General features: G+C 38.0%; 1 protein-coding gene across 5 annotated transcripts in view; it reads right to left on the bottom strand.

Moving 5' to 3' along the window:
• Positions 1–13,427, bottom strand: part of ntrk3b (neurotrophic tyrosine kinase, receptor, type 3b) — a 327,306-nt gene that overhangs the window by 160,406 nt on the left and 153,473 nt on the right. For 2 of the 5 annotated variants that reach the window (XM_016669998.1, XM_016669995.1), the window contains exons 8-11: positions 11,765–12,064; positions 11,260–11,274; positions 8,115–8,164; positions 4,018–4,120 (exon numbers count right to left, since the gene is read on the bottom strand). In XM_016669998.1, coding sequence (XP_016525484.1) covers positions 4,018–4,120; positions 8,115–8,164; positions 11,260–11,274; positions 11,765–12,064 — 468 coding nt within the window. The remainder of the gene's footprint in view (positions 1–4,017; positions 4,121–8,114; positions 8,165–11,259; positions 11,275–11,764; positions 12,065–13,427) is intronic. The other 3 variants (XM_007549069.2, XM_016669997.1, XM_016669996.1) reach the window with 2 other exon arrangements.

The following is a 13,427-nucleotide window of genomic DNA, read 5'->3' as shown; positions in this document are numbered from 1 at the left end:
GTGTGTGTGTGTGTGTGTGTGTGTGTGTGTGTGTGTGCGTGCGTACGTGCGTGCGTGATCGCTTCCTTGTCACTGTTCCTTGCTGATGTATACGTCTTCTTCCTGCTTCTGATTTGGGGTTCATTTTGTTTTAAATAATGCAAAGTATTCACACACCTTGAGCTTTTTGCGGTTTTCTTGTGTTTCAGCTGCAAACTTCAATGTTTTTTTATTGGGTGTTTGTGCAGTAGACTAACACAACACAGTGAATAATGCTTAAGATCAAAAATGATCCCAGTATTGTTTAAAAATAAATATCTGAAAAGTGTGACTTGCATTAGTATTCAGCCCCGTCTGGTCAATAATGTGTGAAATTAACTGGAGGTTCAGATACTTTCAGGTGTTCATCTCAGAGGATGAGATTTTTCCTTATCATTCTTTGCAAGATAGCTCAAGCTCTGTTAGACTGGATGGAGAGAATTGGGTAACATCAGTCTGCAAGCCTCTCTCATTTAGAGTTATATCTGGACTTTGACTAGGCCATTCTAACATAAAAATGCTTTTATCTAAATCATTCTATTGTAACTGGCTATATATTTACGGTGAAGGTGAAGTCTCAAATTTTTTGCTTCTTCTGTTCGTCACCTTTCATTTAGCGTTGAACAGCTTCACATCTCGTCAGGTTAATACATTCACCACCATGACAGTGGTGCATTTAAGGCCGTATTTACCTTTAGTTTTCTGACACAAACTCTGCAGAGAAACAGTTTTTACCCTTCAGCGACATTCACCATGTTGAATGTCACCACGTGGTCAATTTGACGTAGTCTGTTCCAAGGGGTAAATGCAGTGTAAGTAATTAATTTAATTTTCTTGCCTTTCCTACTAAGGTAGGGTAAAATATTTTTCCGTCAACAGTCTCACACCTGAGCTGTGGATCGCTAAAGTTTATAACGGAGAAAACAAGTTTTGTTAACTGAAATAATTAAAAACGGTAATTAATGGGGAAAAGTATGACTAACTGGAACTATATTGTACAATTATAAAACTAAGTGAAACATACTGAAAGTACAGATGTGATATCCTTCATTTTCATGTTTTCGAATCTATTTAGACTTTAACTCAACTGTGGCTAAATTACGACACTCCATATTCCTCCAGGTGGAAGTTATGCTAGCCGCAAAATGGCAGCAGCAAAGGTTTGGAGAAAACACCAGTCAGGTGGTTGTTCAACAATAACTGAATATATTTTTTTGAAGATGTATCTTCTGTAGAATATTCATTACCCAATCGATGTATAAATAATCACAACACTTTGACCTTTTTGAATTCTGCACCTAAAAATTAACTAAAGTATGACAAAACTAAACTGCTATAACTAATAAAAACTGAATTGAAGTTAAACAATATTTAACTTAATAAAAAACACTCTAAAGACTAATGAAAACTATCTGAAATAGTAATGCAGTTGTTTTTTTTATGTTTTTAATTAGCATTATTAGATAGCTAGATGGAAGGCCATGTCTTGGTAAGTTTGTAGACTGATATTCTTTTCATTTTTAGATAATAAACTAAACTCTCCTCTATGTTAAAAGGTTGGGATGGTATTAAATAACCTTACCCTGCTTCAAATTTAGACAGTTTGCAGCATCAGATTGTATCTGAGTATCGGAGTTCAATGCATTAGAATCAGATTTGTATTTTTAAAAAAAGTTTTGAAAAGCATTTAAAAGTTCAAAGTATTAGGGCTTTTGCTCCATGTTTGCTAACACAGCTAAAAAACTTAATGTGACACAACAAACAGCGTGTGAAACCTCATTAAGGCTTGTCCTTGATTAGAGCCGGCTTTAGGCCTCTGCATTAATTGCCACCCTTCAAAATATTACAGCAGAGATGTTTACTGAGGTAAATAATCTTTAATCCTCTAAAATAGGTAATTAACAGGTGGCAGTCGGTCTTCTGGTTCGGCGCCGTACTTTATGCATTTAATGAAGAAGAGGGGATGTTTGAGGGTCAGACTGCCGTGTTAATATTCATCCGCATTTTTGTTTGAAGGAGCAAGAAGACGACAGAAACTACGACGTACTTAAAACGACAAGCGAACAAGAGAGTTGGTTACATTAAAGCAAATTTACAGCGACATACAAACGGAGCTGCTCGTCAAATCAAACGCAGCCACTTGCTGTCGACTCTTCTTCTCAGTCTGATGAGAAACGAACCAACAGGAACTGAACTCCCATCTCGCCTCTGCCCCTGATTCACTCCTAGATCAGACCAACAACAGCCATTTCCGTCTGTCAAAACACCAACAGCCAAGAGATAAGCAACATCTGGAGCCGGCCTGAAGCGGAAACTCGACGTGATCGACAGAGCAAAGTACACCCAGCGTTTCCGGAAGCATCAGAAGCGGAGAAGAGCCGAGTAAATCAGCTGCTGACCGGAATCAAATGATCCTGTGCTTGATGGAAATTCAACAGCAGCAAAAAAACATCATTTTTAGGTCAGTGAATGTGCTATACAGAAGTGCCATCAAGTCGTAGCAATAATACTAACACTCTTTAGTTGCAAATACTGTGACCAAGTTAAAAATAAAGGTTAGCAATTTTAGTATTTTTCCCTTTTATAAATTTGAAGAAAGGATAGAGATGTAAGAAGCTTTTTTTATACCAGTTGCAAGAGATCAAGTCCAAGAGAGAGTTGTGACTACAGCACAAATTCTGTTTTAACCTTTTAAGTTTTTAATCTCCGTCATGAGTTTTGAAAACCATTTCAAAGGTCTCATGTATGGGAAAAGCTGTTTAAGAAATAATAAGTACCTAACTGCTAATACAGGATGACATTAGCAATTAGAAAGGACAGTTCTCTCTCGCTGTAATTTATTTTAATGTTAAAGCTGCAGTACATAACGTTTACAAAAATATGTTTTTTCCATATTTGTTAAAACTGTCACCATATTGTGACTGAATGTTATGAGACAGATTATCTGTGAAAAGATTGAGCTCGTCCACCTCCTCCCTGAGCCGTTACTGCCATCTGAAGAAATGCTCCGCTCCCGGTCAAAAACAACCAATCAGAGTCGGGAGGAGGGTCTTAGAGCTGTCAAGCATCCTCATGTACTCACTGCTCAATGTGGTGATGGTGGAGAAACAACTCACCATTTCAGCAAAACTGTTTATCCACTGTGGTTGGTGAACATGCTAACTAGCTTTAGCATTTGTGGCAGGTTACGTTGTGGTGAACCAGCTCAAGTGTAGCAGAGGAAGGGAGTGAAGTGGGTGTGAGAACGAGAGTGATCGACAGCACAAAGACCCCGCTGCTGGTTCTGATTGGTTGATTCTGACTGAGTATTTCTGCAGTTAGTACTTGGAGCTCGATTTTTTTTCTCTACAGATTTCTTGTTCTGTCATGATGGTAATTTTAACAAATATGTAAAAAAAACATTTTCCATAAGAGATACATACTGCAGTTTTTAAATGATTTTTTTGAGCCATAATGGCAGAAAGTCTATAAAAACAATCCAAATACTTCCCTTATGCATTCTTTTAACACAGTTGGGGGGGACGTCTGTAACAGTTTTACAAAAACCAGAGGCATAAAACTCTGATCAGTGCATCTCTACTTAGAAGCTGTGTTAATGTAAGACACAAGAATCATAAAATGAAAGAACTGAGCAATCGCTTTGCATGTCCTCTCCAGAAAAATTTAGTTATGTCACTTTGTGTACAAGCAAAAAAAAAAGAAAAAAAAGCAAGAAAAATCTACCTAATACACTTCCTTGCTACTGCAGGAAAACATAATTTTTTCCCAAATGACTCCATGCAGGGAATATAGCTGAAATGAAGTATCGGCTTATTTAACCTGCACTAAAACGTGGGACTGCTTCAGTCGTCACTCGTGAACGATTTTCAGCTCAGCAAGGCCTGGGAAGATTTACAAGCGGAATTGATTCCACACCGAGACGCATCAGCCAGAAAGGCAAAGCAACAGGAGCAGCTTTTTGGGCTTCTCTCCCTTGTCCAGCTAGCTGCGCAGACTCACCTTTCATACCGAATTTGGAGCGTCGGCCGTACTTATTGATGAGAACAAAAAGGACGAGGAGGAGGACGCAAGCGAAGCCCGCCAGTCCCACGGCGATGGTAACCTAGGAGGGATGAGACGAGAGCAATCAGGGAAATAGGTCTAATCAAATCAGGGTGAAATAAGGTGATTTCTGCTTTGATTAACATCGCACCAGGTAAACAGTCTTTATGTTCAGAATCAAACCTGGTGGGCAGAATGGGGTTCAGATTGAACACTGCTTTCATCTCCTGAACAAGTTCTGGATGGTTTGATTTAATTTCGATTCCTACAACTTGTTATTCTGTGTTTCACTGAGACTGCCTTTGTATGAAAGGTTGCAGCTTTTTATAATATACATTTCTCTCTTTCACATTTAATTTAAGTCGCTCTTGTTTAATGTCATAGCTGTAATCTGGAAAGCATGTTTGAAAATGATATTAAAATATATCTGTATTTATAGAATAGAAATGAAACATTTGTAAAAGTAGGGAAAGCCAAACGGTGTAGAGCATAATTTTTTTTCGTTTTATTCACTCATAGTTACAGCTTAGTGGCTCAGATGACAGAGCTAAGCTATTTTTTGAATGCGTTTTCCTGTTTCTTGTTTTGTTTTGTAGGAAAAACTGCAGTGAAAATAGTAGCTGCTCATACAAATTTCAGCCATTTTTGCTTCTTGACAAACAAGCGTTTCAGATCTTTAGATAAAGTTTCATTTCAGACATTAAACTTTGGTAGTCAGAGTGAATTTACTTAGGTTATGAATTCGCTTAGCAAGAGAAACCAAGATGCAAATACATAAGTCCCTCCTGTTAAAACATGAATTAGAGCAAAAAAAAAAAAAACATCAAATGTGCCAAAACGATTCTGAAAAAGAAGTCAAAGCAAATATTCCTCCACAGTAATATAAAAAAACCTATAATCAGTTATCTCAAACACTTGATGGCAGATGTTGCTGCCAAATGTGGCACAATCAGTAGTTAATTATTTTCTCCTTACAAAGTTAAATAATCATTTGAAAAGTGTTTTTTGTATCTAATTTGGTTCTCTTTGTTAGATGATACAATTTATTTGATGATCTAAAAGTTGTGTGAAAAAAGCCAAGAAGAAATCTGGATTGTACATTTCTCATCGTGTTTTGCCGAAGCCTTTCAAAATGGTGATTTGATGCTTTTCAGGCTGATGAATGTCGTGACTTTGTTCCCCGTGTCTTTTTCAATTTCTGTAGACTTTGTTATGTGCAGCACTTTGAGATTTATTTAGGAACTTGCAATTTGAACTTCTACATTATTTATTAGATTTCATTGATTGTAGTTTGAGCTTCATACAAGATCAGTGCAACAATGTAGTGCTAATCGGAATAACTTTCATTTTCTACTAATTATTCATTTATAGCTGGTTTGGTACCACTGGTATGATACGGTATATGGCATCACCATGGTATTTAAATAACATTGGACACTCATTGCCTCATATTTTGTGTGTTAATCTTTGGTCCACATCACCATGGTAATCATCTGGAGCAAGAGATGTGATGGTGGGAAAACTTTGAGGAAATGTTTTGATTTAATATTGAATTTGGCTTATAAAGCTTTTTGTCATTGAAAGACCTTTTATGTATCGTCCTGTCTCAACAGCAGAACCAAAATAACAAAGCTATTTTCCCATCATGCTGTTTTCATAGATCACAACCTTTGCGTGGAGAGTGACGTACGCCTGTTTCAGGAGCGAACCCCAGAACTTTTAGATATTTTCTGTTTTGTTTTATAATAATACTTTCTAATGTTACAAAGAGAAAACAAATTTTCTGTTTTTTGATTTCAGTACGACATCTTGTTATTACGTTTCCCCCACCTGCATTATATATAAACTCCTTCCTTGACTAGACTCTGAAAACAGCTTTTTTTGTTTTTGTTTTTTTTGTTTTTTTTGAACGCCTGTCATTTTTCCCCTCTATAATTTTACTAAAAGGCTTCAAAAATAACTGTCTGTGTTAACAGGAGCGGCAGCAGTGACACATTACACTTCAGTGTTGTAAATGGTACCGCGGCAATTTTTCTCAGCAGGGAAGTGGTCATAGCAGGAGAAACATGTTTAATTAATAACTCCACAGTGGCTCACTTCCATCAGGTATGAGAGGATGGCATGCCAATGACCGGTATGCAGCCTGCCCATGAAAGTAGAACTGTCACAGAAGACTGACAGCAGCCATTATGAATGTTATTAATTACACCTGTGCAGTTCCTGCTCTCATATGTCAAAATGTCTGCCATTTATAAGTCTATTAAGAGCCCATTAAAGGTTAGCTCTATCTACCGGGGCACATTGGAAAGAGAAAAATATGAGAAAATATAGGAAATATGGAGCTGTTTAATAATGCATTACGCTGTGGCAGATTTATGTGCTGTACACAGACATTTTTGGGTCTTGATGAACAAACTGATGGTTGTTCACGGAGGAAGATTAAACACCCAGGAGACACGTGTGTGCGCTGAAACAATGAAATTAATTGTGATTAATCGACTGTTTCAATAATTGGGAGCTAATTTAGTAATCGATTAATTATTAAATATACGAGGAGGGAGACTCAAAAAAGGTAATTTGCTAAAAGAAAAACGCACTCAGACCAAGACTAAACAAAAAATAATTAAGTTTTGCATTCAATAAATAAATTCTTCTTTGTAAATATCCAAAAAGTGATTATTATTTTACCATTGTGCTAAGCAGATCACTCCTAAACTGCACTGATGTTAAGTCAAGCAAAAAGAGCTGAGCTTTTTACATGTTGATGTTAGAAGTATTATTTTTAGCTGTAGATGTTATCTTTTACTACAAATGATTAAGTGTCTAAAGCAGTGGTTCTTCACCTTTTTTGAGGTACTGAACCCACCAGTTTCATATGGGCATTCACTGAACCCTTCTGTAGTGATAAATAAAATATGATTCCCCCCACCCCAAATTCATAACATAGGAGTCTAGTCATGTCATGATCACTAAGTCTTCTTAAAATGTAGAGTCTCTGAGAACAGTTCTTCAAAATACAGTCAGTGTTTTCAGCAAAGTTGAGCTGACTGTCCAGGAACGACCCAAGGTATTTAAAATTTGCCAGTTTCAACAGGTTGGCCATCAAGAGAAACTGGAACCACTTTAAGGTCTTGTTTAGATCATTTAATTAGCTCTACTTTCTTAAGAGAATGAAAAATTAATAATAAATAATAAAGACTGCGGTATTCTGATTTAGGAATGTAATTATATTAGTTGTGTTACCACCCCCACGCCACTAGAGGCAGTAGCAACCCCGAAAAGATGCGACTAAGGAGCAGATGTAGAAGTACACCAAAAGCTACAGAATTTGGTAAAAATGGTGAGTTTTGCTTAAGTAATTAAAGACACAAGTTCAAATCCATGCTGAGAGTGAAACTCATTCAATCAGGGCTCCTCCGCAGCTCTGATTGGCTCAGCAATGTAACGTGATCCTCTGCAGCAAGTGATGGCAAAGCGGGGCGTCATCACAACTTTACACAAGTGTGTCTTTACCTCCGCGGCAGAGGCTCCGCCGAACCCCTGAGACCGACTCATCGAACCCCTGGGGTTCGATCGAACCCAGGTTAAGAACCGCTGATCTAAAGGAATGTAATGTTATTGCATTTTAGGCAACAAAATGTTGATTTTCTTATTTTAAAACAGAACTGAATTATTTATTTGCAGTTTTGTGGATTTGTAAAATAATATAAAATAGGTTTAAGTGGTTAAATGATTATTTAAAAATCAAATTAATCGATTAATCATCAGAACAATTGGTAAAATAATGCATCAAATAATCAGCTAAAATCATTGTTAGTTGCGGCTCTTCTTGGTTTATTCTTCTTGGAATAAGGACTGCATTATTCAGCAGTCCTTTGTTGAATAATGCTGTGTGCAAACTTTTCAGTGTTTAAGCAAAGTATGTCAAAGCAAACTCAGAGAAAAATAAACTAAAATTAGGGAATATTTGCAGAAAACCAAAGCATTTCTCCACCGAGATCATGAGGCTTTTTTTTACCAGCTGTTTCAACCATGTTTTTAAAGAGAAAACTCACCCCAAATGTATCTTCTTCTGGCCGCCCTGTTTCATCCTCAGGGATCCCACCTGCAACACAGAAGCACAACAAAAGGCATCAGAGACTCAGGGAGGGAAGAAAACCTTTTATGACATTGGTTTGCTCCTTTGCTGCAAATGCATACAATGGCTACACACATTTATTCATTTTAGCCCAAGCCGAGCTGTATTGTCATAAACCACCGTCTATACAGCTGACCGATGAGTTAAATTAATAATGATATGTACACAGGTTAATGCGCAGCCTAAAAGCTCAGAATTACAAATAAATTACATTAAGGTTAGTTTTTTTATTATGCAGATACGTCGGTTTACTTATAAACAATAGAGGGTTGCAAAAGTATTCACACCCTTTGAACTCAATCACAGTATATTGAGGTAGTTTTTCACATTTACAGACTGACATTATTTCCCTCTTTTTTTCAAAATAGAATAAGATTGTTTGATCTGAATAATGTCTCTGGTTGTTGATTGGACATAAATTTGCTTTGATCTAAATCATTAACTGGTTGTACGTTTAGGACAATGTTCTGCTAGAACAGATGTTAAACTCATTTTCATTCTGGTCCATATCAAGATCAATGGTCAACTGTATATGAATGTATTGATAAAACCTGGTAAACTGTTAAAATATTAATAAATAGCTGTCTCTGCATTCGATGAGTGATTAAAGTTTAAAAATATTAAGCATCTTTTCACATAGCTGCTTTGATTTGATTGACAAAGTGATATTTGCACATACAACAGCTTTTGAATATTCTGTCTGGAGATGGGATGCATTTCATTGCATTCTATTTACAATGATTTGTTTTGTGTTTGGTCCATCATATTAGTGCTCTGTAAAATACACTGAGGTTTGTAGCTAGAGTGTGAAAGAGGTCAGGGGCTTTGATGCTTTTATGAGGCTCTGCACCATCCAGCAAGCCCACAAAGTGCGTTAAAATGCACATAAATTAATAACTTTAAATATAATCAAACATATCAAAACGCACCCAGACTCAGGCTTCTGAGCAAAGATATTATGAACATTTTGATACAGCTGCACAATCACATGCGTGTACTTGAACAACTAAGACACAGAAAAACAAAGGCAGAGTTCATGTAGAAGTAAACATTTATAAAAGAGCCGTAGAAGGAAACTGATGCCGACATGCCAAATGTTACATTAGGTGAAATAAAACTGGTTAAAAGACAGAGAGACTGTAACAAACAAATATTACATAAAAAACCAAGAGTATGACAAAATTTTAACCTAATGGACTAAGTGGAATAAATTTTACAGGCAATGTAAAATTGCCTGTAAATTTTACAGGCAAGGCATCAAGCCTCAACTGTATTTGTTGAGGCTTGATGCTCAACTAATACAGCTAAAAATTACAGATTTTGGCAATAAAAAAAAAAAAAAAAAAAAAGAAAAGCACTTTCTAATGTATAATGATATCAAACTGCAAAAAGAACAGAACTTTTGGGACCTGAGGCCAGGGCTTTAAAGAGTAATTGCGGGGAAATTAATGGCTGGCTGCAACTGGCCCAGGCATGAGCACCTACACAGCACTGAAGTGTGTGTATATGTGTGTGTATATGTGTGTGTTTGCCACCACCAACCCCGAGTCCCTCCCTCTCGGCTATGATCCCCGTCTTCTCTCCTCCCTCTGCGCTCCTCTCTGCCCAGCAGTGTTAGCATCACTCAGCCTGTCAGCAGTCTATCCTCTGTCACTGAGCCCTCTCACACGCAGCAATACGAGTTGGTGCATGAGTGCCAGCATGAGGCCACAGCACCGCCTCGTGCAGCTGGGCCCTGCAAGTCCATTCGTCTCCATCACTGGTCACACAGCAGTATCATAACCGGCTGGTACCAACGGCTCCATATAGATGAGGGAGGAAACCCAACGAAGGTCAAAGATTGGATTAGTCCATTTTGTTTGAGCTGCCAGAACCATCTAGAAGACAACCAAGAACAACCTAAAGGTTGATCTTGGCAGCCCGATATAATCAAAGAAATTTTGGTAACACTGTTATGCAACACAACTTCAATAATTCATGCTGTCACAACCAAAGAGAGGCCTTTTTCAATTAACACACAATAGTCGTATAACTAAGGTAGATAANTATATATATATATATATATTTTTTTTTTTTTATTTATTTATTTTTTTTAATTCAATAAACCACTGAAATTGATGAGACAGCTAAATTTGAAGTGCTTCTGTTCAAAACAGATTATCTTGAAATTGGTGGTGGAATCTGATTAAAATTTTCATCAAGTTAATTGCAGGGTCTGCAATCAATAATCGCATTTCAATCAAAAACCACATAGTCAAAATTAGCAAAATTTTCAATTCAAAAACTGTTTACTGATAAATTGTTGAGTAAATGGACATATGAGCTCAACAACAAAGACATTTATTCATTTTTAATCTGTTATTTAGGTTATTCAACCATCAGATTTGTGCACAGTGCCGTTACACCCATTGAGCTTTCAAGTGTTTCAGGAACTTCTTGGAAAAAAAAATCCTTCTTTACAAACATGGACTGTGGAAGCTAACGTTAGCATGTGCTGTTGCAACATGTTTAGCATTGAGATATCATTTTAGGCTAGAATAGCTTTGCTGATAGGCTAACTCCTTTAGCACAACTTTTACATAATAGTCTTTTCCAGTGTCCCATCAGATTTGTTTTATTAAAGCAAGTCTTAACCCATAATGTGCCAAGAGAAGCAGTGTTGCTATCCATCGCTATTGTTTGCAGATGTGTCAGGTTTACAGTGCACCAGCAGCACAATGCAAAGGTTCTGATTGGAAGAACAGGAGGAGAGAAAAAAAGTGGTTGTCAAAACGAACTAAATCATTGGCCCCACACAGCGCTGAGTTCATTCAAAGAGGATTTATTCTACTTGGCAAAGTAGATCAAAGGTCATTGCTAAGAACTACTTTATGGAGGAGCACAAAGTGAACAAATTTCTCCATGGTTACTATCATGAAAGCGTTAGTTAAACAGTGTCTGTGTGTGCGCGCCTCTCTGTATGTGTGTGGGCAAACCCACATATAACAAGGAGTAACAAATGGGAAGGAAAAGACAGAAAAAGTAAAACCCAACAAGGTTGCATTGAAAATAGAAACACTCACCTATTTCCACTGAGCCTGTAAAAGAAGAGACAGAGAATGTCACGCTACGTCAATAAACTGACAGGTTTCGCCCCGGAATGCTGACCATGGGGAGAAATTTGCCAGACTTTGTGGGTTTCCTTTCCTCCCGGTCTGTGAACTCAGTTTGAACTGCAAGTGAACAACCTACCTGACTGAACCTAAATGAACCAGGGCAGTAGGGATTAGCTACACAGCTTGCATGCTTTGTTGGAACGTTTTACTGTAAAACCAAATCCTCCAATATGTTCTGGAGCCATTATAAAACCTGGAAACATCCAAATTGGAAAGTTCACCAAAGGCCTGGTTGAAAAGTCACAATTTGAACATGATCGCTTAAGGTGGAATCAAAAAATGTTTTGTTTTTTTTTGGATGGTACTTCTTCTGCTCCACCTTGGGTTCACTTTCTATCAAACCTGGGGGATTGAACCTTGGTTAAACCGCATTTTGAGTAAAGAAAGAAAAAAAAAAAAGTCGTCCACTCACCGATTTCTTCCTCGTCGTTGAGGAAGTGACCATATACCGTCTTCGTGACTGTTCCCAAATGATTGCTGGCCTCCAAAGTGTAGTTGCCGTTATTGAGGTGGGTCGGGTTTTTAAACAACAGACAACCCTCCAAGTAGTCCTGGTAGGTATCCTTGTCGGTCCAGATAAAGTCATTCTCCTTGATCTCAGTCTGCTTGTGGAACCAGCGCAGTTTGGGGTACGGGTAACCGCGAACTGTGAATTCGATGCAAGTGTCATGGCGTTTCTCCGGCTCAGCCAGCCTCAAGATCACTGGTGGAACTGCAGAAAGGAAGGAAGGAAGAGGTTGAAAACGCATGAGAATGTTTGATCCTGAATCTCTAGACCGTTCTGGAAAATGCATGATCATATTATAAATATAAGGTTTAGCATAAAAAAACCTGCATTGGTCAAGTATGTTCTACAACCTTTGGACTGGGGAAAAAAAATCCTGTCCTAAAATCTCTGCTTCTGTTTTCTGATATGCAGCCACACATCTTTGAATCCACACCACCACCAAGCTGAGAGGCAATTCAATACTCTTTAATACTATCAGCTACTCTTGGTGAACAATTCATCCATTGATTCGTCTTTGCAGTGAGTCACTCTTGCTGTTTCATTATCAAAAGGAAATATTTGGCAGTTGGTATTACCTGGCGTGTCTCTGCGTTTTTGTCCTTTATTCTACCCCCTTCCATCACATCTATCCAGTCATAATACAGCACTGATTTTAGTAGACTCTAGCTGAGTCTTGCTGTTGCCTTGTGTGAGGAATATGTTGCCCCAAAAAAAAAGAAGAAGAAGAAGAAAGTGCTGCTGTGCTGCTGGCAGAACCCACGCAGCCCCCTCATACTGCATCAAAGCGTTTTTATAGTATGGTCGTTCCAGTTGGAAATTCATCCACAAAAAAAAACAAAAAACGATGCAACAAAAAAAGTTGAAGGATGGCTAATTTCATAATCGTCTGTTTAGCTATCTTAAAAGCCCTCCAAAAATTTAAAACACTAATTAAAAAACTGGTAGGAGTTATCCTCCAAAGATCCATATTTTCACAACAAAAAAAAAGTGTGTTGATGTTTCAGTCAGCAGATCAGAGTGGTCTCAGTTTGGGCCAGCATGCTAAGCAACATTATTCAACTGAAAACACAGATACTTTGAGGATCAGGAGAAGAGTTTGTCAACAAAAGAAAGTCTGAAGCAGGGGTCAGCAAATTTCAGTGAAGTGCCACTGTCCCTGCTCCAACACACCTGTATTCAAAGAATTAATTCCCTCCTTGGTATGTCAGGAAGTTTTCAAAGCCTGATCATTAACCTTTCATTTAGATCAGGTGTGGTGGATAGGAATGCATCCAAATATCGCAGGACGGTGAAACTAGACGACTGGAGTAGCAGACCCCTGGTCTGGAGCAAGGAGCAAGACTCTCCCGGTGCTTGTTATTGCCGAGAGTTGTCACATGTTAAGTGACGCATCGCAGCATGGACGGGAGTGCTTTCAGTTTGAAACCCACGGCTGACGGGTTGGCCAGAGTAACATTACAGAACAGTACACCTGTGAGCCATAAATAGTGCTGACCCTTTCATAAGATGACATTTGTGGCACTGTCACTACCTCCATCAGCAGGTCTGAGCAGCAACACTGTGGCTA

This window comes from Poecilia formosa, unplaced genomic scaffold (assembly GCF_000485575.1).
Source record: "Poecilia formosa unplaced genomic scaffold, Poecilia_formosa-5.1.2 Scaffold29, whole genome shotgun sequence".
NCBI classification, from domain to species: domain Eukaryota; kingdom Metazoa; phylum Chordata; class Actinopteri; order Cyprinodontiformes; family Poeciliidae; genus Poecilia; species Poecilia formosa.
Note: the sequence above shows the minus strand (reverse complement) of the source record. Positions and strands in the feature narration are given on the sequence as shown.